General features: G+C 50.7%; 6 protein-coding genes across 6 annotated transcripts; 3 read left to right on the top strand and 3 right to left on the bottom strand.

Annotated features, from left to right (window-relative positions):
• Positions 1-322: 322 nt before the first annotated feature.
• On the bottom strand, positions 323-2,284 carry VFPPC_15281 (hypothetical protein; the record flags this gene model as incomplete). Its single annotated transcript, XM_018293034.1, has 1 exon — positions 323-2,284. One exon carries the CDS (start codon positions 2,282-2,284, stop codon positions 323-325), a length of 1,962 nt encoding a protein of 653 aa, XP_018149365.1.
• Positions 2,285-4,328: 2,044 nt separating this feature from the next.
• On the top strand, positions 4,329-8,321 carry VFPPC_01033 (polymerase; the record flags this gene model as incomplete). The annotated part of the gene is made up of 4 exons (XM_022428200.1): positions 4,329-4,494; positions 4,578-5,993; positions 6,111-6,916; positions 7,020-8,321. The coding sequence occupies 4 exons, from the start codon at positions 4,329-4,331 to the stop codon at positions 8,319-8,321; spliced, it is 3,690 nt and encodes a 1,229-aa protein (XP_022284711.1).
• Positions 8,322-9,550: 1,229 nt separating this feature from the next.
• VFPPC_01032 (ribose-phosphate pyrophosphokinase 5) lies at positions 9,551-10,912 on the bottom strand (the record flags this gene model as incomplete). Its single annotated transcript, XM_018280932.2, has 2 exons — positions 9,551-9,931; positions 9,989-10,912. The coding sequence occupies 2 exons, from the start codon at positions 10,910-10,912 to the stop codon at positions 9,551-9,553; spliced, it is 1,305 nt and encodes a 434-aa protein (XP_018149362.2).
• A 2,179-nt stretch (positions 10,913-13,091) lies between these two features.
• On the top strand, positions 13,092-13,645 carry VFPPC_01031 (RNA polymerase III, subunit C17; the record flags this gene model as incomplete). Its single annotated transcript, XM_018280931.1, has 2 exons — positions 13,092-13,223; positions 13,313-13,645. 2 exons carry the CDS (start codon positions 13,092-13,094, stop codon positions 13,643-13,645), a joined length of 465 nt encoding a protein of 154 aa, XP_018149361.1.
• A 1,310-nt stretch (positions 13,646-14,955) lies between these two features.
• VFPPC_01029 (pseudouridylate synthase 3) lies at positions 14,956-16,614 on the top strand (the record flags this gene model as incomplete). The annotated part of the gene is made up of 1 exon (XM_018280930.1): positions 14,956-16,614. One exon carries the CDS (start codon positions 14,956-14,958, stop codon positions 16,612-16,614), a length of 1,659 nt encoding a protein of 552 aa, XP_018149359.1.
• A 2,299-nt stretch (positions 16,615-18,913) lies between these two features.
• On the bottom strand, positions 18,914-23,947 carry VFPPC_01028 (WD domain-containing protein; the record flags this gene model as incomplete). The annotated part of the gene is made up of 4 exons (XM_018280929.1): positions 18,914-22,886; positions 22,953-23,264; positions 23,333-23,459; positions 23,536-23,947. 4 exons carry the CDS (start codon positions 23,945-23,947, stop codon positions 18,914-18,916), a joined length of 4,824 nt encoding a protein of 1,607 aa, XP_018149358.1.
• Between the last annotated feature and the right edge of the window lie 1,038 nt (positions 23,948-24,985).

The raw sequence follows: 24,985 nt of genomic DNA, 5'->3' as shown, positions 1-24,985 counted from the left end.
TAAGGGTGGTGGTCTTATATTCTTGGAGAGGCAATTCAACATTGTCGGATAGATTTTAAAAGTTGATTTTGTTCTGAAAATGGTATGACATGAATGTATGTTGGCATCGTTGTATGGGCTTGATGTTTCCTTGGTTCAAGGACGTTTCTTATACATCATCTCACGCTGAAGTTAGTGTAAAGGTATAAAGGAACTTGGTAAATTAAACGCATCACCCGCAAATATTTGGTAGAAGATCCACTTCTACGTTGAAGAAACCCTACGCAAGTCATCCAATATCCCAAAACGCCAAATCATACATATCATACATGGTTCGTCGTCCTTACTTGTCTTTAGACTTTTCATCCTTTGACTTTCCACCCTTTTCTTTCTTTTCATCTGGTGCCAGAGGACTGTCGGCCTTTCGATCCTGCCAACGGAACCATGCGCTACGACCTTTTTCAGTTCCAGAACCACCGCTGTATTTTGCCTCCGTCTTCTCCCACTGCTCACGTTCTTGGTGTCGACGAGATTGAAAGGCCCGGACAAATTTCCAAATTTCCGTATCAGCCATGTTCCAAGCCTCTAGTGATGCACGGAGCTTCGTTTCGTCTGTAGATTTGGTCAAGCTGATGACTCTTTTTGCTTGATCAATCAGCGGTTGCTCTGCGGCCTTGTCCTGGAGCGAAACTACTGGGCCATCATTCTTGTTAGGCTGTTTGTTGCTTTTTCCTGGAAGTCGATCCGCAGGGACAGGTGGCTGTCCCTGGCCACTGTCCAGTCCCTTTTTGGGAATGGCAAACCCAAAGTACCAGCTCATATCAGAAGGCATGTCCTTTTCTGCTGCAACCCACAGAGAGTGAGCGGTAGCATAATCACCCGCCACGGCTTCCTTCAGGCGCACCAATCGCAGAGTAGTCGTGGCACCAGCTCCTCCCAGCAGGGAGTCCGTGACAGCTTGAATCCAAGAGTCTCGTGGAGATTCTCGACGGATCCAAGAAACATTGAACGATTCGCGCAGATCTTTGACCAACGTCAGGGTCCAAGGGTGAGGAACGGTGCCGATGCTGAAAACTTTGCTTGTGTTGTGAAAATTCTTAGGCGTTGTGACCGGCATGGGCGACATAGCAACGCATGGTGTGCATCTTGGCAGGTTTGGTGGACAAGTAGATGGCATCGGGCTATCTGAGCACGAGGCCAAATCCCTCGCCAGTTGCAGAGCATTGCTGACCAAGGTGCTCGTGTGGTCGGGGAAAGGTTTGATGACTTCGATACCGTCGGCAAATCGGTTCTGCCAAGCCACATGCAAGTGCGTGGTAATTAGTTTGTTGAGACTAGCGAGTCCGGACGCGCGATTCTTTTTGATGGCGTCGGCAACTTTGGTATACTTCTTCTCCAGGATAGCAGGAGTGTACACTGCTAACGGCATGGTGGCCTTGTCGATCTTGAAAACTTCGTCCGGCACGGCAGATATGATGGTTTTAACCTCCTTGATCTTTGCAGGATCCGCGTTTGTCACCGCCTGTAACGCCGACTTGATTTGGTCTTTATGACCAGTAAAGAGAGCATCGTCCAAATCCTTCCAACGGGTTAGATGAGGATACTCGCCACGGCGAAGGTAAGTGAGGAGCGAATCCTCCTTAGGAACTGCAGGCAGCAGCGTGTAGTGGGTTAATATGCCACCGTCCATGGTGTCCCAAGCAAGCCATCGCATAAGGTCTACCTTGAAGTCTGGGTCAATGTTGAGTCTCTGGATGATATCATAGAGAGGGTTGTTCATGGCCTCAGACGCGCTAATGATGATGGGTCGGAACCCTTGTGCCCACCAAGCTCTCCTCCACGTAAGAAGCAACGAGCTTTCAGCGTCCTTTTCTTCGGCCGTCTTTTTAATCGTTGCATCGTAGTAACAGTACACTGGCTGGCGGGGTTTCAATGGTGGCAGCAGAGCTCTACCCTCGTCGACCGTTATGATACTGGAGAAGGGAACCTTGAGCCACTTCCAATCAGCCAGCCACGAAGAGCCAGCGTATTCGTCTTTGTCGTTGTGCGGAGGTGGGTGTGACTTTTGCCGAAAAGGGTTGAGCATGCTCTTCGATAGCGAATCGCCGATGTGCGGTATTTGCGGGACATGAGGGACAGATATTTTGGTGTCGTAGGCAGAGAGGCTTGGTGATGATGGGACGCCAGAGGTCAAGGTCGATATCAACGTGATGGCAAATATCGACAAGCCCAGTAGCAGCAGGGTTAGACGCCGGGCCGTGAATCGCGGGACGGGTCGCCCAAACACGACGTATTGTCTCGGCATTGCAGCTATCACGGCTTCAGTTATATTAGAGAAGCAAAATATGGTCGAGTGAAGGTGGGAACCAGTGACGTCGTGGCTCGGAGGCTAGTATCGCGATCAGGAAGGGCGTGAACAGGGCTACGTCAGCTTCAAACATGTGTTAAGCGAGTGACAACAATTCATGGAAATAATGTACAGCAGAATGAAAGATGGCTGGAGCTTTCGCAAAGCCGCCCTCCACGATCATGGATCATGGAATGTGAAAGGCGTGGGCGATAGCACAGAGAGGTGAAGATGAAGACGATAATGAGAGCAGGGGGGAAAGAGGGTGGGAGTTTGAGGGCCGAAGTTGAATGAGTGCTCCCAATGCTAGCATGTGTCAGGTCTGGTGTTCAGCGTCTGGTTGGTCAACATTGAATCTGATCTGTGCTGGACTGGTTTGAACAGTGCCTGTGCGGCCAGGCAGCCTAAGCCCCCCATGTCTAAGCGGGCCTTGGCGCTCTGGCAAGGGCCGCTAGTGGGAGGCGGACATCTGGAGGTGGCGTCAGGCCAGGCCAGAGCACCAGACCAACGCCCAGCCAGGCATTTGCCACATTGCAGCCTTTAAACTTGCTGAAGACTCTGACAAGAACTGACTGACCAGGCATACTAAGTAGTCGTGCGGCTCAAATCTACAAGAATGGCTGCCTGGCCGCGTCTTTCCGTCTTTGCTCCCGTGTCTTGAATCTTGGGGTGGCACAAGAAGGTTTGATATCTTCTGTGATCCCTTCGCACAGACTCACTAAAACCTCCAAATTGCATTGTGACCACGAACCTGTTGAGTTCAATATATCTGCGCCTCAATTATCGCCCATTTTTCAGTACCATCGCAAGAAACACTCGGCCCGGCGTTAGTTGGTGAATGGCGGAGCTGGAGTAGGGAGGCTGAGGTGTTGGTTACATTCAAACCGTCAAGGTGGCTCAGTCAAGAACAACTTGTTTGCGAGTCCATTCGTCTGTTCCTCAGTCGATGTGATATGGTCCGAATGGAGTCATTGGCCATCTACCAGAGAGCTTGACAATAGATCAAGCCCAGAGGCATCATCAGCGAGTCACCGACTTGAGACAACATTGAACGGCCCTTAAGACCTCTGGCCGCCGACATTTGCTGCATCTTCTGCGTACGCAAGAGCCATCGATCAAACGTTGACCCGTAAATACCAAGATCCAAACGAAGAATTGTAGTTGGTACGAAGAGTGCAAAGAGCCAACACATATAGGTAGCCCGATATCGTCAGCAGTCGAGGCGAAAGCACAAATCCAAGCACAAATTATTTCTAACGTTGACAGCACAGAGACTCCGCTGCTGCCTGACAGCTCAAGTGCTCCATCTCCATCTCCATCAACCTCAATCAACCCAGTCAGACTTGACGACTTCAACATTGTTGGCCAAGCAGTCAAGTGCCAGAGCACTCAGACTAGACCAGACCAGACATTTCACAAAACCCGAGTTCCTTAGGCGAGGCCAAGTCTCGTCTGGTTCTCAGGGAGCAGAGTCCGTCTACCAACCGATGCGTACCTGCTAAAGGTTACCTCTTTTTTTTTTTTTTTTTTTTTTAAACCTTCGTACTTTCGCCATTTACTTTTCTGCCACGAACCATCCCTTCTGACCAGTCTTTTTGGTCATCATCTTTCATCGCTACTAGCGCTCGGCTAAATGCCGACACATCAATTTGATCAGCACATGTCCAACCTGTCCACTTTATATAGGACATTCACCGTCCTCTCAGGTACGGAGTAGTCACAGCTTGGGTCGCAAAAACCAGACACATTCACTGACATCCATCTGGAGTGTACGACACTAGTCGGCCACCGAGTATTCCTTGCCAGAATTTACTTTGTTCTGTTCCGAGCTTTGTTCAGCCTGCAATGAAAAATAACGGCCACAGGACCTCGATTTGTATTTGATCAAGACCATCCGTTCAGCCAGCCTTGGTACCGCTTCCGTCTCTTTATCCTGCATTTACCTTTATGTTGCTGCATAGATCTCTGCCTGCTTATATTGGTCGTCTTGATCTTGGGCGAAATGAGCTCTGGTGTAAGAGCCTTTTTGGCAGATCTGGCCAAAGCCAGAGAATCGCAGCACACCAACATTTCGAGAATCCGAAGAGGTGATTCCGATGGCGAAGTGTCACTCCTATACTCCAACGACTTGCTGGATGAAGCATTGGAGATACAGGTTCTTTCCACAGGTGCGTCCCTGGCTCCATCATTCCACCATAGCATTTCCTGGTCCAAATGCCAAACCAACTTCTTGACGCTCACTATTCTCCAGATTTGACTTCATACCCACAAGGTTCAAGCTTCATGATATTTACCTCGTCAGAAACTTGCAAGCCTAACATCGTCTCCCTTCTCGAACGCATCGCTTCCAGTACCAAAGGATCGACGCTCCAAGACGTCATTGAAACCCTGTCGGCTAGGTTAACAGCCAGCTTTACCGACATGCATTCTGACAGCTCTGACAGTGAGGGCTTGCTGGACGATGTCTACGATGACGAATATTCCGCCTCTAGTGAAGTCGATAATTTTCAAATCCTTGAAAGTGCCGAAGAGAGTTCAGGCGACGACGCCTTCACAGAACCACTGGGTTATTTTCACAGTGCTGAAGAACTTCGCCGACTCTACAAAGACTTGAGATTGGCCCAAAAAGTTGGATTCACGGTTGGACTATTCCCAAATAGCCCTAACTGTCTGTTAGAGGCAATATCGATATCCATCAGAGTTTCCAGCCTGGCCATTCCTTCGGAGGCGATGAGCGCGTGGGATGTTAAGCCAACAGATTACATCGTATTGCTGGTTCGGATCTTGACGGTGTATCCGAACTTGGACACATTGCTTTCGGCACCAGCGTTGGAGACTTGCCTACACCTTCGGTTTGGAAAATGCGAACTGGCCAAGCCATCGATGGAGTCTATGAGATTGGCATTTGGTTATAGTCCACAAGCCAAGGAGGGCTCTAGTACCTCGCAATCCACACCCAGCCGCTTCGCCCAAGTTTATATGTCCAACTCAATCGATATTCTCCTCAAAAATTCATTCACTACTCTGCTAAAGCTACGAAGGGAACATGGATTCACATGGGATGACGCACAGGGCATATTTAACGATTTTACCGGACGAGTTGCGTCACAGATAGCAGTGGAACACACAAACAAGTCAGCCAGGCACGAAGTTCCCATCTCCACACACGTTCCGTCGAGCCTTCAACACGATTTTGCACTGGGCGATGAAGCCAATGTAAGTTTCCCGCTCGTTGCAATGCAATTTGCACTTCGGCACTTTTGCAAATGTACGGAATATTGTATGGTGTGTCACCTGAAACTCGACAATGAATTTGAGACTCTCAAACCCTATGTCTGTTCCAAGGACCTTTGCTTGTTCCAATATCTATCTTTGGGATTAGGCCCAAACATTGAACACGAGGTCATCAGCAACCCATATGTCGTTGATCTTCTCATCAGCTTCTTTTATGCTGGTGAGAGCCAGCAAAGCACCCGAGCATTTCCTCGTGGGTTAGCCCTGAAAGTGCCCGTTGTGCAGCACATGGTGCCTCATCTTGAGATCGAGACAAATCTTCAATCTGAAGAATTCTGGATCCGACAAGCTAGAAATGAGCCGGAACATGTTGATGTACGCAAGAGAATCAGAGATGGTGACTGGTTTGTAATGTTCATAAAAAACATGGGATGTAAGTCAGACAACTTCCCTTATTCCACGCAGGCTATCTTAGACCTGGGGAACCAAGAGTCTTTAGCTTCCAATGGAGCCAATGATTGATGCTTGAAATCCGCTAATAAGTGTATAGACGTCGAAAAACGCATCTGCCGTGTTTCAGCAGTTCTAGAGGACGGCTGTCGCTTCTCGTTCGAAAGCATAAACGTGGTCAAGGAGCCGACAGAGAAGGGAGAAGTAGTCGCTGAAATAGACATGGCGGAAAGCGAGATCGCGGCACAGGCATTGAAAAGGAGCGTAAACAATTCTGACGAAACCCGACGGCCGGGGTTTATATTTCCCTACGAGCATGATCCTGACGATCTTGACGGCGACCAGCGAGCCCTCGCGTTGACGACATTGCTTGATGGCATGCCAACTGTGCTGGAAATGAGAGACTTCTTACTGGCAGAACCGGGACGTTTGCTCTCCTCTTGGAAACGAATGAATCGCTCTGCGCTGTCGTTGATACGCTGGATTGTCGCTTCAAACACCTCTTACATTGTGCAGGACAGTCCCGTTACGTCCGGCAACCCTCAGCCTGACGGCTGCTGCGAAATTAAACCGACATCTCCTGACACTGCATTGACTTCGAACATGATTCGTCCCCTCGATGACGGTTGGGTGCAGTTCCGGTTTGCGCAAGGATCACCCGAGAAAGAATTTACGTTTCTCAAAATCCTACGAGAGTTGAAGAGCAAAGCTACTTCCCCAGAAAAACCACCGAGTCTCTTCGTTTGGCATGGAAGCCCCCTTGGCAACTGGCATAGCATCATCCGCACAGGACTCGATTTCCAGGACACGCGGCACGGGAGGGCTTGCGGAAATGGGGTGTATTTCAGCAGTGATCAGAGTGTGAGTATGGGGTATACTGGAGCTTCCAATTCAGGTCCTAAAACAGTAAGTCTAGCCTTCTTTGTCAAACTTCCCGAGACGCCCTCTCCTACTGTTCTGATGTTCGTGTGCAATATATTGGCTAACCATGTACTTCACTGACCGACAGCCATATTCACCAGTGTGGAGAAGCTCAGAGATGCGAATAGCCTCTGCCATGAGTATCTGCGAGATTGTCAACAAACCAGAGGATTTTGTATGCAGCAGTACTTGCTTTGTTGTAGATAAAACGGACTGGATACAGTGTCGGTACCTCCTGGTGCTAGTGAACCCGACCCCCGATGCACTCAAAAGTCCTCTTTTCGCGCCGTCTGGCCCACGATGCCCCGGATACCTCGAGCAGGACCCCAAGCATCCGATTCGATCGAAGACGGGGTCACCACCGATGCAGATTCCAATGAGTGCTATTTCCATGGCCAGAAGGCAAGAAGCGTTGGGTGCGACATTGACCATGAGCAATGCCGAGATGGATTCCATTACAACTGCCATAGAAGATGAGGCCAACGAATGGGAAAGAAGGGCCAGTGGCGATGATCTAAACATTCTGCTGGAAGCTGTAAGGACAGACACGCCAGCCAAGGGTGAGAAGCGCGAACGAAGCATATCGCGAAAGACGAGCTGGCAAGACCCAGAATCGTCAGCTCCACCCTACAAAAGTCCAAAACTGAGCGCTGATACCGGAATCGACGACTCCAATACCACAAATGTGCTTGCCGTTACCTCAGACAAGTCAAAATTCCAACCAGGCACCTTGGACTATACAACCCTACCCAGGCTCCCACCTCCCAGCTGGGCAGTGTCGTCTCCAATGGCCCTTCGGACCCTTAACAGAGAATTGAAACAAATTCACAGCATTCAAGAACGGAATGAGGCCGCGTCATTGGGCTGGTATGTTGATACATCAGTTATTGACAACCTCTTTCAGTGGATTGTCCAATTTCACTCGTTCGACTCGACCCTGCCTCTTGCCGCAGACATGAAATCGAGAGGAATTGACAGCATTGTACTGGAGCTTCGCTTCGGTAGCAATTTCCCAATGAGTCCACCATTTGCGCGGATTATCCGCCCTCGTTTCCTGCCCTTTCTAGAGGGAGGTGGCGGGTACGTCACTGCCGGAGGAGCGATTTGCTCTGAGATGCTGACCAACTCCGGGTGGTCACCTGCCCTGAGTATAGAGAGTGTTTTGCTCCAAATTCGCCTGGGTCTCTGTGACACCGAACGTCCAGCGAAATTAGACAGGAATTGCGGCAACATGACAGAGTATGGCATTGGGGAGGCTATAGATGCCTATGCTCGAGCAGCGAATAGCCACGGATGGAAAATACCCGAGGATTTGAAGACCATCCATATAGGATGGGGCGAGTTGACGCCAAGCATGGGTGTTGGAAGCCCATACATAGGTGTGGGATGAATTATGAAGTACACGAATTACACATGTGAATTGGTAAGAGAGATCATCATGAAAGCTGGCGTTTGTTTTGATTTGGTAAACCCCACGAAAGAGAGTTCATCATAAAAAGCGAGAATTTTTACCTTTGAGATTGGCTGAAGAACCGTGAGGAGCGGAATTGTCTTTTATTTCAGGTAGATGACCCTAAAGCTATACTGGTAGGCAGCGGCATAGGAACCGTATGCAGATTCAAGACATGTCAGAGCACAGAATGAAGAAAATATGACATATGTTCAAAGATCGACACTTGTTCCAGATAAATCAAGTAGGTACCTGCTTTTATACCTAGTACCTAGGTAGGTATACGCACCCTAAGCAACACGTATAAAACTCAAAGCATCACAACGCATCACATACAGCAAAGCTAGTACATTATAATTATATTTCTCATAATACATCAACGGTCGCACGGCACTCGCACACCACGCGACCAAGTCTAATACACGTCTTTCTTTGGTACTTCAATACACAAAATAGCCGACGCGGAGGCCTCATCTAAGTGTTCCAAGGTCTACGGTTTATCAATCCATTCACAACTAGATAGACTGACGGAAAAAAGGAAAAGGGAAGAGAGAATACAAGACAGAGACAGTTTTCCTAAACGGAATGATAGTCTGGTCTGAGAAAACAAAGAACAATTCCAAGGCACAGGTGTTTTTCTGTGCTATATCGTGGTTTTGATATGACTGCGACAAATGAAATGGAGCAAAACACGAGCAAACAAAGATTTAAGCTGCTAGCTTTTTTTGGTTCAAAACAAGCCTGCCGCCTCATCCTACTCGATTCAACTCAACTCAACTTAACTCCACTCGTGATGTAGATTTTCTACCGCCAGCCTAACCACGTTTCCTTGTCTAGGCTGCGGACATGCTAGTAGGGGCCCTCTTGTGGCTGCTCAAAAAGAATCCGGGATAGGGCAAAAAATAAAAATAAAAAATAAAATATGAATTAGAACCACCATGAAACTCCAAGGGTCCTACAACCTCGTTCCCGAGCAGCTACTGCGTAATTTTACCCAGATTTGAAGCATAGCTTTGGTCGAACGTGAGATTATGGAGCCATAAATGAGAAATCGAGATCAAAAGGTCCGAGGCCCGTGGGTGTGCTAGTGAATACGGAAGGATTATCCTCGAAATCGGCATCAGGGCCAGTGCATTGACAAGTATGCAGTGTTTCCGGCAGCGTAAGAATTAGTCGTACTGGAAGAGTCTGCTAATGGATTCACCGTGATGGACGCGGCGAATAGCTTCAGCAAAGATGGGGGATACATCCAACACTTCCAACTTGGGACACAGCCGACGATGCTCCTCCTGAGGGACCGAGTTGGTCACAATAATCTTGTCAATAGCAGACGCATTCAAGCGAGGAATGGCGTCACCGCTGAAGACACCGTGAGTGAGTAGAGCATAGACCTTGGTAGCTCCCTCCTTCTTCAGTAATTTGGCAGCGCGTGTGATGGTGTTGGCGGTGTCGCCCAGATCGTCAACCAAGATGCAAACGCGATTGGCAATATCACCAACAAGCATCATGCTGGCATTTCGCTGCTCCGTAAACTTGATGGGACGTCGTTCCTGGTAGTGCGGGGTGAGTAGTGAACAATCGGGGTGTTGTAGAAGGGATCATATTACCTTGTGAATGAGAGCAAAGTCCATCTTGAGGCTGTCGGCGATGGCTGTGGCTCGCTTCGCACCACCAGCGTCCGGAGAGACAATCACGGCTTCTCCATAACCGGGGATGTGCTTCTGGATGTAACTTTGGATGAGAGGCTTGCCGTAGAGGTTGTCGACAGGAATGTCGAAAAAACCCTGATATTGAGGGTCGTGCAAGTCCATGGTGATGATGTGGTCAGCGCCGGCGCAAGTGAGAAGGTCGGCAACTAGAGTGCCGGCCTGCGCCACCCATTGCTTGTAGCCGGGCTTGGCCTGGAAGGTAGCAGCGACGCTGTTGGGGTTCTCATAGTCGTGTGTGGTGAAGCTTCGTTGAGATGAGATGGAATTCTCCGCCGTGTGCCCGCGCCCATTGGAGCCCACACTGGACAGAGTATCTGACCTCTTAGGAAAGTAGTCTGTGCCATTGGTCTCTGAAATGGTCGTTTTTTGAAGCTTGTCGCTAAGGCTGAAGGCGCCGTTGCTCAAACCATGGCTGCGAGGACCACCAGGGCGAGGTGTGGCCGGCACGCTCTCGAAGGTGTAGTCTTTTCTGGGGGCCTCGGAAGATCTTGACAATGGCGCGCCGGCTTTATTGTAGGGCCAATCGGGCTGTCTCGAGTAAGGAAAGAGAGGGACGACTGCGGTAACTCGTTTTGCAGATCCAGTTTTGCATGCAGAGATCATGATGCAGAGGTCGATGAGGTTGTCATTGACATGGCCGGAGCCAGACTGGACGATGTAGACATCCTTGCCACGGACCGAGTCTTTGATTTCACAACGGCTTTCACCGCCAGAAAATTTGCTTAGGATGCGATCGCAAGAAGGAATGCCGAGGATGTTGGAGACATTTTCCGTTAGTTGGGGATGCGAATTGCCGCCGAGCAAGACGATGTTGCGGACCATGGCCGGCGTGTTCGAATTGGCGAATGAATGCCGTCGAGCGTCAGCCGGATGAGTATGAGAATGGAGAGATTAATGGACCAGACAAAAAAGTCAGGACCAAAGGGCACAACGACAAGTCGTTGAGTGGAAATTAGAGGAAGTCGATGGTCTCGTGGGCGAAACCGCAACAAGCGCGGGTTCGAAGTCGAGGTTCGACCTCGATTATTCGTGTCTGGGAATTTTTTTTTTCCTACTTCCCCGCCACAAAGCCGGTTGGAGCCAGAGTGGGGAGAGGTGCGTAGTGGGCAGGAGCAGCGCTGACAGGGCAGGAGCACTTGCAGTAACCAGACGTCAGAGGCTCTGCCGAGGGCTTTGAGTTTTTCTGGGCCGATTCCGGCGACAGGGAGCAAGGCAGGGGAGGCAGGAGCGACATGCAGGTGCGGCGATGAGGCAGGCAGGGCAGAAGGAGCCGACTCCGAGCAGGATAAAATTGAGGGCTTTATTAAAGCAGCATGGTGATGAGAGGGATCGATGTGTTAAAACAGATCATCGGAAGATTGGATAAAGAAGAGAGAAGGGATGTTGGTCAGAAACTAGCAATAGATGGATGGGGACTGGACTTGACTTCTTCTGACGGACGGGGCCGGGGACACTAGGTTCTAGGTTTTCAGAGGTCAGTCAAGTGGGAGCCGCCATTTGCCATTTGCCAGTTGCATGGCTTAACTATTAACTCCCTCGGCGCTGACTCAAGCGAAGCCAAGGGTCATGCATGGTCTGGTGTGATTCGCAACTTAGAATTCGATGTGTGTAAATTTTTGGCAGGTGATACTGCATGCTGTCACCGCATCGAGCACCGTAAAGACGGAAGCATGGCTGCGATGCCACACAAGAGTGGCTCACCAACTGCACAATCTCGAATCCCCTCGGCCAGCAAAAAGGAAAGCGTGCAGCGTATAATGAGGGTTTTTTTTTTTTGAACCACGGCACAAATACTGTGTTGTACACAGAGGGACATACTGTATCAGACCGTCGATGCCACTTGACCTAGAGGAATATCCGGAGTGAAGGAAGGTGCATGTGGCGGCCATTTGTCGGGTGCAGACTTCCGAGTCCTCGACAGTAGCCAGTGCGGCCATTACGCCATTTTGGCGGGGTCCGGGTCCATCCCACTCTCAGTGCGCCATTGAAGCTTGGCTGCACGTATTTCATCACACTTCAGATCGTCTTGGCAATCGATCGCTGAGCGGCATCTGTGCGAAAACACGAAGCAAGAATGAGTGCAGACGAGACAAGACAGGGGCGGCTTCAAACGGAGCCCCCATCATCGCCGGATAACACAACATCCCAAAGTTCTTGCGGTTGCGGCGGGTTTGAGGGCAGGTGAGATGCAACTTGACGCGACATTTGATTGAGCAATGGAAGGTGCATGCCGCTAGCGAGTTTGGTTGCTCGCTTGCAGGGCTGTCTGTACGGGGTAGTGCGGCATCAATTGATCCCGATCAATGGCAGTTAACCAGTCAGACCGAGCACCAAGAGACAGCAGTTGAGACTTCTGTGGTACCCCAGCTGAAGCGTGGCGGCGGCTCTGCACACTCTCCGCATGTAACCTGTCTGGTTCGTGTCTGCCACTCGAGACCAACTTGTCTTCGCAAGCTTCAGCCAAGAACATCATGATCCAATCGCAATTTTTGCTTGTGAATGCCGTGCTGCCCCTCTACAACAGCCATACTTTCTTTTTATTTTCGGCTTGCACCGTTGAAACCTGCATTCTGGTGCTGCTTTGGTTGGTTGTCTCGTCCCCAACCTGCTCTTTCGATGCGTTTGAAAGCTTGCAGCTGATTGGTCCCTGCCACGTCTCTCTTGTTCACATCTGCATGAACCCAATGAATCCATTGGGGAAAAAAAAATTGCCCACAGCTTGATTGGAGAGCCAGCATCTTGAAAACGTAACTGAAAAATCAACATCGTCTTGACTGGCCATCGAGCCCATCGCGCCAAACCAACCACCCCGGTCTCCAGTTAATGTTCAGACCGACAGACTCACTTTTTTTCTGCTTTTGTTTCTTTTGATATAGGATTCTTGTTTGTCGCCCACCTGCCCCAAGCCGCCACACCTCCTCGGCTTATCCCGCATCTGCATTGCAGCCTCACACCCCAATCTCAAATATACGTCAGGGCTCCGTCCTGTTCACCAGTCGACATGAAGATCCTTGAGGCCCAGTCGGCCGTTTTATCGAATTACGAGGTCTATCAACACCTCGCAGATCAGCGAGACCGCTATAAGCAGAAGAAGCATCGCGGACCCCCAAACTTGGAGACTGTCGTGAGAGAAGTACGTTACGCATTACGGTATCTAACGACCGTCTCTCACTAATTAAAGACTTATGAATCTGAAACTAATCCTTTCCTTTAATGGTATAGATGCTGCAATATTTACGGACTGCACCAAGTCCTTTGAGTCAAAAGCCACTCACCTACACCCCAGATGGCATTGCGCAAATCATTGAGAAACTGAGCCCGTATGAGCTGTCGAAGGGTGAAGTCGTCATGATTCTTAACCTCCGGCCTGCATCCATTGCTGCCCTCAACACTATCATTGAGGACATGCCTGAGCGGTACTCGGATGAGCAACAAGAAGAAATGGTCAATATTGTCGCCGAGATTCTTGGTCAGTTTGAAGTGGCTGAGGCTGACGGTAACGGCGACGACGGCGAGGATGGCGATGTGAACATGAATGACGCCGCAGCTTCATGAACTGCCCACCTAGACTGTCCTCAATTCAACGGACAACGGGCAGAAAGCGAAAGGAGACTGTGCCCTTGGGCCAGGGTCTGTCCAACCCAGACATCTGAACATGACCGCGCGATTTGGATCATTGGTTCTTCAGATTACTATACAACCACCCTCGCTCTGACCGCCAGCTGCAGTGGTAGTCTTGGTCGCAGTCTTGCATATATCTTCAAAAGCAGGCTGTAGAAGCTCGCCCGTCACTGCCGAACACTCGACATATCTATCAGCCCTCAAACTTTGCGCCATTTGGTATGCCTCTTGCGGATAAATGATGCCATTAGGGTCATTTTCTGATCTTAGATCTCTCTTGAGACCCAGTACTATGATGGGTAATGTGTCGGCCCTCTTGAACGTCTTTTTGACTTCATCGGCCCACTGTCAAGGTCAGCGTCAGCTCATAATGTTTAGTCTAGAAGAGAGCCTTTGGGGCTAAATGAAATGGGAGAACCGACGTATCGCTTCATGTTTATTAGACTTAGTCGCTGGCTGATGTCATAACATATAATTATGACATCCGGGTCGAGAAGCCGCCAGTTGTCGGGACTCGAAGTATCAGAAAATTCTAGACAAAACTTTTTGCTTCCGAGATTTATGTTGAATATAAACGGCTGGTCAATATCGCGAAGGACTGGTATCGGATTCGTGTGTTCTCCGGCGCTCAATCTCCTAAATCGGCTCAGTCAGTACTTGGGACTCGGGAGGATACTCGTGGCTTCAGGTTGGCACAGAACTACGGAGCATTTCAGGTATCGACAATACATACGATAAAAATGTTGTCTTGCCGCATTTCTCATCCCCCACAAGTAGCAATTTGACAATTTCAGGTTCCATCTGGGTCTAGGTAGAGAGAATCAACCTTATCAGTTGCGAAAGATCATGGCAGAAATACGGCCGAGGAAGCCAAGATGAGTTTGCGGCCGGTCATTGCCATGATAAGTGCCAGTGGGGACAAAAGTGTGGCTCGGATTTCAACATCTCTCCCAGTTTTACATGTCCACGCCACAGACATCAGCCACAGCGTTACCAAAATTTCGATACCCGCTTTGCTGCCATCCAGTCATACAGAAGCCAGAAACCCTCAGGTGAGAATGGAATTATAAAATCTGCACGCTTTTTACATGCAGCCGGTGTACGGTTCCCTAGGCCGCAGTGTTTCTGTAAGAGCCGTCTCCAGAGCCTGCCGGTCCATATACCGCCACCCTTGCCGTCGAAACTCGTCACTTCAAAAACCTAAGCAGCCCAAGCTATCATCAAGAGCTGATCCTCATCACACAATGTCTGGTGAAACCAACTACAACAGCTGGACCAAAACTGGCCTCATCCAACGATTAAAGGAACTGGAACAAGAACTAAAAACAAGGCCTGAGGCTCCCAAAGCTGCCTCTTCCATTCCCGAAAATGAATCCCAGAATGCCACGGCTGTGGAGGTCAATGAGCCATCAGGGGCTGTTAAAAAGACAAAAGCACCAAAGGGGAAGCGAAAGATGGACCCATCCAAGTATTCAAGCAGGTTTATTGCCTTGAAACTAGCGTACCTGGGCAAGAATTACGGCGGATTCGAGTTTCAAGCCATGGGGAACCAACCATCCATCGAAGAGGAACTGTGGAACGCTCTCACAAGGGCGTGCCTTATATTCCCCGAAGACGAGAGGATCGTTCAGTTCGACTGCTGCGAATACTCAAAATGTGGCAGGACGGATCGCGGCGTAAGTGCCTTTGGACAAGTCATCGGGCTCAGAGTACGCAGCAACAGGCCACTTCCGAAGAAGCGGGCAAAAACGAATGATTCTGCAGATGTAGTCATGGCCGAAGCAACATCCCAAGAGGAGGAACAGGTAGGGGTAGAGGAGGAGGACGACAGACCGTTTGACGACATCAAAGACGAGCTCTGCTACCCGCGCATCCTGAACAGACTCCTACCAGATGATATTCGTATCCTGGCATGGTGTCCGTCACCACCGCCCGATTTCTCAGCCCGCTTCTCCTGTCGCGAGCGCCAGTACCGCTATTTCTTCACACAGCCTGCCTTTGCGCCGGAACCTACGAGCCAGGATGTATCTCGTGGGAGCGCGGCCCTCAAAACGGGATGGCTGGACGTTGATGCCATGCGCGACGCGGCCAAGCGGTACGAGGGGGAGCACGACTTTCGCAACTTTTGCAAAATCGACCCGGCGAAGCAAATCACCAATTTCCGCAGACGGATCTTTGAATCAGATATTGTGGAAGTTAAGGACGCGAGCGGTGTACTGCCCTACCTCCAACAACAGGGGTTCTCATCCGCGACGCACGAAAACTCAGGCCCATTCCCCAAGGTCTACTATTTCCACGTTCGAGGATCCGCCTTTCTATGGCACCAGATTCGTCACATGGTAGCCATTCTATTCCTCGTAGGCCAGGGTCTCGAATCACCAGCCGTAGTGTCCGAACTCCTCGACACGGTCAAGAACCCCAGCCGACCAAGCTACGTCATGGCCGATGAGGTGCCCCTCGTCCTATGGGACTGCATATTCCCAGACCTGTCGCAGAACGACTTCACCGCTGCAGATGCCCCGACCAGGAGAGAAGACAGAATGGACTGGATATACGTGGGCGAGGAGTATGCCCCCAATAAGTTTGGGCAATTTGGCGTCATGGACAGTCTGTGGCAGACATGGAGGGGGCATAAGATGGACGAGTTGCTCTCCGCTCAGTTACTACAGCTTATATCCGGCCAAGGCAAGCACGCTAGCTTAGGACACAAAGCCAACGCCAGCGCACGCGTATTCGAAGGTGGGAACAGCGGCCGTCTAGGCGGGAAGTACGTCCCCGTCATGAAGAAGGACTTGCTGCAATCGCCAGAAGAGCAAAATGATCGGTATGCCAAGAGAAAAGGGTACGCAGACGCGGAGAATATGCGAGCACAAAAGGGATTCCGCAAAGAAGATGAAGAGTAGGATAGCAACATACACAATTCCCACTATCAAATGCATCTCAATGAAACCATGGCAACTTAAAAAAAAAAAAAGGAAGGGGTATCTAATCGCCATCCCTCTTCGGCGCCTCATACAAACACTCCCTGACCCCCCTCCAAACCGTCTCTACAATCCTCCGCTTCGGCAACAACCCCGGAAACACAACCACGACATCCTCCTCCCCCTCCACCACCACCACAAGATAATACCGCACCTCAAACCCCCTAAACGCCTCGTTCACAAAAATATCCTGAATCTTCTCCGTGGGTATAAACCGCGTCGCCGAGCTAGCGAGATACGTAGACGGCGACTCTGTCGTCTGGACACCCAGGCCCCGTAGCACGAGGAGGCTTTCATGCGAGTGCACCCGCAGGCTGAGGATGTAGAATGCCGCGATCGCGCCGGGGAGCAGCAGGCCCAGCGGTATGGAGGACGCTATGCCCCTGAAGAATTGGCCGGTCGACGAGCGGCCGTACCTGTCGAGCATGTACCATGTTGCTTGGAGGGAGAGTAGGGACGGAGGTCGCGAGAGGGGCGTGGATGGTTGCGCAGAGGCGAATGGACATGTAGTCCAGCGGCCGTAGAGGAGCAGTGCCGTCGTGAGCGTGAGGAAGAGCCGCGTTATGAGGAGCAGAAGGCGGAGGATGTGCAGCGAAAGCGTGTGAGGCGGGAGGGTCGTGACGGTGAATTCGGCGGTTGTTGGGGACGGGCGACGAATGCGCAGGCGGGGTGTGGTTGTTATCATGGTGGTGTTTAGCACAAACTGCGCACCATGTTGAAAGATGATGACAGTCAAAAAAGAATGGTCCTAACGAGTGTAATCTTGCCCGCAATCAAATCAATTCGTGGTATGCAGAATGTAAAGTGATGCCCAGTTGAAGCTGTCACAAGCTCCATACCCAGGAGGGAAAATGTGCCCCACTTTCAGGCTAAGGTATATAAGTTAAAACTCGGGCAAAATTTTCGGCTGTAATGGTCCAACGGCGAAGTCTCTCGATTTATCTTGCGCTAACCCTTAGCATCTCAACCATCCACCCAACCCCGTCAGATCCCCCTCGCCTGGCGCCCAGCCCGAACGCTGCGGTGGCCGTCTTGCTCGCATGGGTAACCTGCGATTTGCCAAGCGGCCCTAAGCACTGGAGATGACACTTGAGAGAGGATTCACTCTGCAGAGAACTCTCCCCCGTCGCGTGGCGGGCTGGATAACGACCGTGAGGGGCTTGGGTTGGTTGAGCGAGATGGAGATGCCAACGCCACTATTCTTTTTTTTTGGTCTTTTTTCCGTCTTGCATTATTTTGAAAAATTACAAATGAACATTATTTATATTGAGAAGATGCTGTAATTGATGTCGGAATCCGCGTTTCTTATTGTACGAGTTGTCATGCTCGGGTTTCGAACCCCTCGGGGCACGCCGACTTACATGTGCTCTCTCCCCAAACCCACTTCGCAGGCAACCGACATCACACATCAGACCAGAAATCAGACATCACACACCACACACCACACACCACACATCAGACAAAATGCAATTTGAGACTGCCATCATTTGTATTCAAGCATTCATAACTACTGCTACTGCCTTCGAACAAGTTGCCGCGAGGCAGCATTGTATAAAGCACCACCATACCATTCATTCTCCAACCACAAGATGGCAGTTTTCCCCCACATGCTCGTCACCACGTTTCGTAGTCCCAGTCATCTCCTCTCAACCCCTTTCATCAGTCATGAAGTGAAATAGTAATGCAGAAACCAGGCTAAAACGCGAATGCACAGGGCTCAATACGACTCCTCCCTGCTCAATGTACACTCGCTGGCCCATAAATAAATGGTACAAGATGATGAAGGAGATGGTCGAGAAGTATATGTAAAATGTAAATATGAGAAAAGATTTTGCAAGGTTTTGTCATCATCTAATCCAGCGTTTGGTTCATGCTGGTGCAATATATGTGGAGAAATGGTCGTCATAAAAGGCCATGCTGTTTTTCCCATCACCAACGCCTCCCCTTCACCTCCCAAACATACCAACGCAGCAGGCTCTAATCGCGAAATGTGCATGTCATGTCCTCATACAGAGAGGGTCAACAACGCAAATCGCCTTGAAAGAATCGAACGAAACCAAGTTCAGAACAAAGGGCGGAGCAAAGGAGGAAAGAAGAAGAACAAAAACAGCAACAAATCAGGCAACGCAAAAACATAAAAAGAAGAACGAACGAGATTGACCAGCGAAAGCCTTGCTCGGCCAATTGACGTGTGTCAATGCAAATGCTGCTTCTAACAAACTTAAAACATTTCGCTTTCGTGCAACCCGGTCGACATGTGTTTTCCACTCGACTCAATCGGAGACCGAATCACGTCAGGATCATACATCATTGGCGGAGGCACTCCCGCAACGGGTGATCGAAGCATGCTCGCTCTGTAGGCTCCATCCGCCGGAATCTCCAGCGGTGGCGACTTGATGCTCGCTCTGGAGTCTTTGCGACTGCGGCTCGCCGACCTGACGCGCTCTCCGGTCCGCGACAGCCGTCCAGTAAAGCTTCCATCCCCTACACTTCGTCCGCGGTTGTGGCCCCTGGAGGGAGGTGCTGGTGGCGCAAGAACGGGCACCATGCCATCGTTAGGGGCTGCAGCAATGGGGGCATTGTCATCCTCATCCATCACAATCTCAATCATCCCTGAAGCGAGGGCTCCGCCTTTGTGTGATCTCTGTGCATGTGGCAGAGGAGCAGGAGGAGGAGGCGGTGGAATGGCCAAGTGCTGTAGCTCTTTCAGCATTGGTGGTGCCGAAGGAGCTGGAGGAGGAGGCGGCGGTGCTGGTTCTTCCTGTGAACGGCGTCGTCCACCTTGCACTACCTCGTCGATACCTCGGATTTCACCAGCGCTGGCCTTTCTTGAATATCGGTTTGGGCTGGGCTCGTCGGGAATAGGGGCTGACATGCTTCGAGGTATGGCTAGTTTCTGTGGTGGTTGATACACCGTGGATGGAAGCAACGTCAATGGCTGCACACTTTCTTCCTTTTGTGGTGATGGCCCGGCCGATTCAGTTTGACTGTACTTTGGCGGTATTTGCGGCACTTCTGGAGCACCAATGTTCATCTTGCTACTACTCTCGGCTTCAAGAATTAATCTCATGGCCTTCGGAGTTGCTGGGAGGCCAATGTGAGGGCCACTTCTCGCATACATGCTTTTTGGCGGCTCTGTCGCACAACGAGGGGGCAAGTCGTCGAGGTCTTTTGGGTCAGCCATTTCAACACCAATTCGTAGGTTGGAGTTGTTGATCTCGTTTGGGTGAGGGATCTGAGGTGCCTGTGGCCTTTTCGCAAGTGACTTTCGACGTTCTTCAAGCTCACGGGCTGCTTGTTCCTTCTTCCTCTGACGCTCATCTTTCATCTGTCTTAAGTCTCCTGCGTGCTCAGTGGACGCGGCACGAGCATGGGCAACAAGAGGTGGAAGGGTGTCAAGTGCCTCCGCGGCTTCTCTGCGACGGCTCTCAGATCTTTCCCGTTTAGTAACAATGGGAGAGTTGAGGCCGCGGCTTGCGCTTCGGCTGTGCTTCGCTCTAAAGCTTTCCTGCTCTTGCATGGCTTTTTTGAAATCCTCTTCATCTTCGGAGCCTTGATAATGTAACGCCGCAGTTGCCGAGAGGGGCACGGGAGACGACGGAGATCGTTGATGAGAGTCTTCTTGCCCATGAGTTCTGCCTCGAATGTCCAGCGCAGCTGGTCGAGCCCGGCCGTCGGGACTGCGGCGTTGACTGCCGCGACTGGAGGTTCTGCTGCCGGTTTTTGCTTTGGTACCGCTTGACTTCCTAGCTGTAGCCGGGTCGCCGACGTCAAAGTACTTGGGTGTACTCAGGTTGGCGAGGTCCTCTGGAGACATGGGAATAGGGGAGGTTGGTGATCTCTTGGGCTTTGTCCAGGCTCGTGCGGAGGTTCGCCCGCGCTCCTCGGATGCTTCTCTCGACTTTGTGCGTCTTTCCCGGCTGCCGTGGCGGCCACGGGATGAATCGCGAGCTCGCTCTGTGCTTCCACCACGGCTACGATTCCTCTTGGAGTAGTGATTGGCAGCTTCCAGGCTATGAATGTAGTCGTCTCGATGTCTCTGGTTTGCCCGTAGGCTCCTTCCCGCGCTTGATGTAGACGTTATGGAGCTTGCGACTGATCCCGGACCACGACGTCTTGAGGGCCAATGGAAGCGAGTAGAAGAGGCAACGGACTGTTCTGGAGACGTCACTTCTCCCATAGCCTGCTGTTCCAGAGGCTTGAGTTGGAGGTTGATACCTCGAGGAATGCGGTCACGCGAGCCGTTTCTATGGTTCGAACGAGCCTCCTGCATTCTGCTCAGGATATCTTGGTTGGGTGACGGAGGCCGCTCGCCTTCGTAGCCCTTTACGACCCTCTGGTAGCCATCTCTCATCATCATTGGACTGGCTGTTGCAGCTCGCTGCAGTGAAATACCTGCCGCCAAAGTATCTTGTTCCGCTGATGACATGCGCAGATGCCCCTGCCGGACTTCCTTTTGGTTAGCTTTCTCCGCCGCTTGGAGCGTCTCACGGTTCAAGTCCAGTGGAACTTCTCCAATCGACGGAAGTCTGCCGCGTCCATAACTCGAACCGCTAGGTCGGGCGGAAGTAGGTGTGTTGAATCGGCTGTTGGTTGATGGACGCAAAAATGCCGTGGCTGCATCATAACCACCTGGGGAAATGGCCGACTCAGCAATCGGAGTAACCCCAGCCGCGATTGGTGTCTGTCCTCCATCTCCCTGGGAATAGAATCGCGACTTTTTGCTCTGGTCACCAAAAGAAGTAATAAGCTTAAGTGCAGACGTCTTGGCAATGCTGCGCTGAGGGCCTCGTTGAATCCCCGGCGGCGACAGAGGCGGGCTTAGGATCTCGGGAATGCTCGCCGTGATGCTCTGGAAGTTTAGCTGAACCGCCGAAGGGGAACTCCAGGGTTCGGTAGATTCCTGGTCTGTACAAGCAAAGCACCGTATAGCCAGTTGCTGCTGGCCATGTTGCACAGCCCATTCACCCCATTTGCGAATTATGGCAGCCTGACGTTCCCAAACACCCGGGTATGTAAGACAGGTAAGGATCAGAGCCTCCATGTAGCGCTTGTGAGACACATAAACCTCGATGGCGTCGTTGTCATCGCCCATGCCGAGCATAATAGTAACAGCCACGTGCACATCACCGCTTTCCAGCAAACGCTGAACATAAGCCCGCCCAAGTTTGTGCTGCGACTGCTGACCACCGATACCGCTCAGAGCAAGTAGCATCCAGTCTGACGAGCTCATGTTCTCAGACGAGCCTACCATAATATCGGCATCTATATCGCCAAGCCACTTTGCTAGAAGAATACGGCCCGCGGAGCCGGCTGGGTGCCTGCTCATTTCATCCCTAATCAAGTCTTCCACCGGTTTATGCCATCCAAAGATCGTACTCAGCATTTGCTTTCTCAAATCATCGTTTGTCAGGCGAGAGTTGTCAGATCGCATAGGATGCTTGTAAGGAATGTCGCTTAAGCGGGTACGTGTGAATTTAAACAAGTCATGCACCTTGTTGTCGTCAGGACTTCGGGGCACCTCGTGTCTTAGTCGAGACGGTCTGTGTCTGGACCTTGACGATGTCATGGATGGCCCGCTTGTTGAAGGTAGCGAATAGCCCATAGAGTAATTATCCTGTTCCTTTCGACCAACAGTTGATGATCTGAGGGATGAACCAGCAGAGATATAAGTGTTCTCTGTCATTCCTCTAGACCTCAAAGATCCTGGGTGATGGCCTGGTGTCCGTGAACCAGCAGACGACTTGGAAAGAGACGACACCCCGCTGCGACTGGATACCGGGCTTCCAGAATCATAAGACATCTCACCTCCAGAAGAGTCAAGATGAGGTCGGCGAGAGAAACGAGCAAACGGTGACATCTGGTCCTCGTCGCTTTCAGAAACGCCTACCTCAAACGGCACAGAGCTGGATTCTGATTCAGACGTATGGATAGTAGTGACTGAATGTGCCGACTTATTACCAGGTTCTTCAATTGAGTTGGGAGGCGACGGTGGTAAGAGTGTTATGGGGTGTTGGACGTTTGCAACCATGATGGAAGGCGAATTAAGATCAAACTGCTGAACCGTCCCATTTGGTCCTACTGTGAAAAGCGTCGCACCTGGGCCATAAACCGCTAAACCTTTCACATGCTCCAAAGTGGGAATGGAATCAAAGGTAACATGTTTCGTTCGTACATCCCACGATAGGGTTTCCCTGATGTGAAGTTAGACAATAGTGTGGGTGGGTAGCGCAAGAGTCTTGTGATAAGGTTACACGTACGAGTCTGAGAACTGGATGATACGGCCGTTCTTTGACCAACCCATCCAGTTGGGTCCAGGCACGGAGCTGTCTCGGCGTCGAAGTATTCTCACCACTTTGACGTCTTCCTCAGAGGTGTAATTTTTTGCCACACTCCAAACCCGAAGGTCACCGTCATGTGTTTGCACAGCCAACATGTCCGATTTTTGACGTGATGAGGAAGCATGCCATGCAAGTGTTACTATGGGCGACGGCGCTCTCGATGTTGAAAAGCTGTGCATTATGGTAAATCTCGGTTGCAAATTTGCTATTAGCAGAGATCCATTTTGATACCTAACGCAGATGTTAGCATAGATATTACCGTGCAGCGATAACATGGATGATGTTCATCTGATACGTACCCAATCGCGAATGTTCTGCAGTCAGCGGAAGGGGCTAGCGCCGTAACCGCAATTTGATCAATTGTTCTTGAAGAAATATGTTCTGAGGTGGTGGGCTCAAAAAGGATGATGCTTCCTTGCGTGTTTCCTATAAACGTTGCAGTTAGTCGTAAGCTAAGACATATAGAGAGGTCTTTCGACATTGCGGTATCAACTAGACTCACCAAAAGCTACATTCCCATTGCGCATCCATGCAGCAGTAGTTAACGTCTCATAGGATGTAAATCGGGCGACCTCATCGCCAGTCATTAAATCCCAGACAATTGCTAGTTGGTTGGCATCGTAACTAACAACAAGACGGCCGCCACCAGTTTCACTCTGGTTATCGACAGCAAGTAATTGAATCGGATGTGAATGTCTTGAAAACCTTCGCTCAATGGTCAGAGTGTCATGGTGGGAGCATACAACAGAGGCGCCTTGCGCATAGAGAAACATGGAGGCCGTAGCGGCGCATGGGTCGAAAAACTTCAAGTCTTTTACTGGTGGCATCGTGGTGACGTCTTGAATTCGTTCGCCTCTGGCAGTAGATGACTTTCCAGAGCTCATCACTGTGCGATTCCTCGATGAAGCAGACATAGCGACCCTGATATGAATGGACACCGACACCTAGAGAGATCAGACGGGAACTCGGGGTTTAGAGCGTGCTCTGATTCTTGTCGGGAATCTGCAGAAACAGAAATTGATACTTTGGGCGCCCCGCAGAAAGATGCTGTCGTCCTCCGCAGTGTTCGACGGGTTGACAAGCCCCCCGTGGAACGGTATATGGACCGTACCACGGTAGTCGTCGAAATGCCTGCCCGTTTGAGGGTGGCGGTCTTGAGATGGGTCTCTTCTTCCCTCGCACAAGAAGTAAACAGCGGGGAAAATCGACGATGGTTGCGACGTTAATACTCTTAGACCATCATTAACACGTATTCGATTCTACTTGCTCGCGGAGCGATGCAAGCAAATGGTGACCTGTCGGATCACCGTTCTGCAGCCCAAAGCAAAGGAAAACTTCTGTCGTTACAGGCGGAAAGTAATGTATATCCCTATTCACGGTAAAACTGTTCAAAGGAAGCCAGCGGTTTCGGAAGAGGAATGCGCCAAGTTTGTCGTCGCACTGGAGAGGACGGTGTGGGGAGCAGAGAGTGTAGGCTTGCACTCTGCGATTGTTTGTCGCTCACACCGCAACGATATGTCTCGGCCTCGGCGTGTAACGTGGGCGAAAAATTGTATCCAAAATTTTTGTTGAAGGGAACACAGTTGAAGTTGTAAGCAGAGAAAAAGACGGTGGCGGTTATCACAAAATGACATTCACCGTGCGGAGAGAGCGCGCAAGACAGCGACAAGAGACGAGGTTGTTTGGTGACGGCGGCCCGCCTCAAAGAGGAGGTGGACCAGGGTCGGCGCTTGTTTGGACACTGTCGAGGAACAGGCGTGCTCGTGGCTCTGGTTACACGAGATGGCCAGGGAACGAATAATTCGCGGAATTGTAAACTGTGCGTTCTCGGCTCGTAATGAAACAGGAATGGCGGTTTGACGTTTTTTTTCTTGTGTGTTTCGTTTCCAAAATGGTGTTGTGGTTTGTCTTGTGGGAAGGAAGGAAGGAGGCCGGAACGGAGGATTAGGAAA

This window comes from Pochonia chlamydosporia, chromosome 1, assembly GCF_001653235.2.
Source record: "Pochonia chlamydosporia 170 chromosome 1, whole genome shotgun sequence".
NCBI lineage: Eukaryota > Fungi > Ascomycota > Sordariomycetes > Hypocreales > Clavicipitaceae > Pochonia > Pochonia chlamydosporia.
The sequence above is the reverse complement of the archived record's forward strand: the minus strand, read 5'-3'. Positions and strand labels throughout refer to the sequence as shown.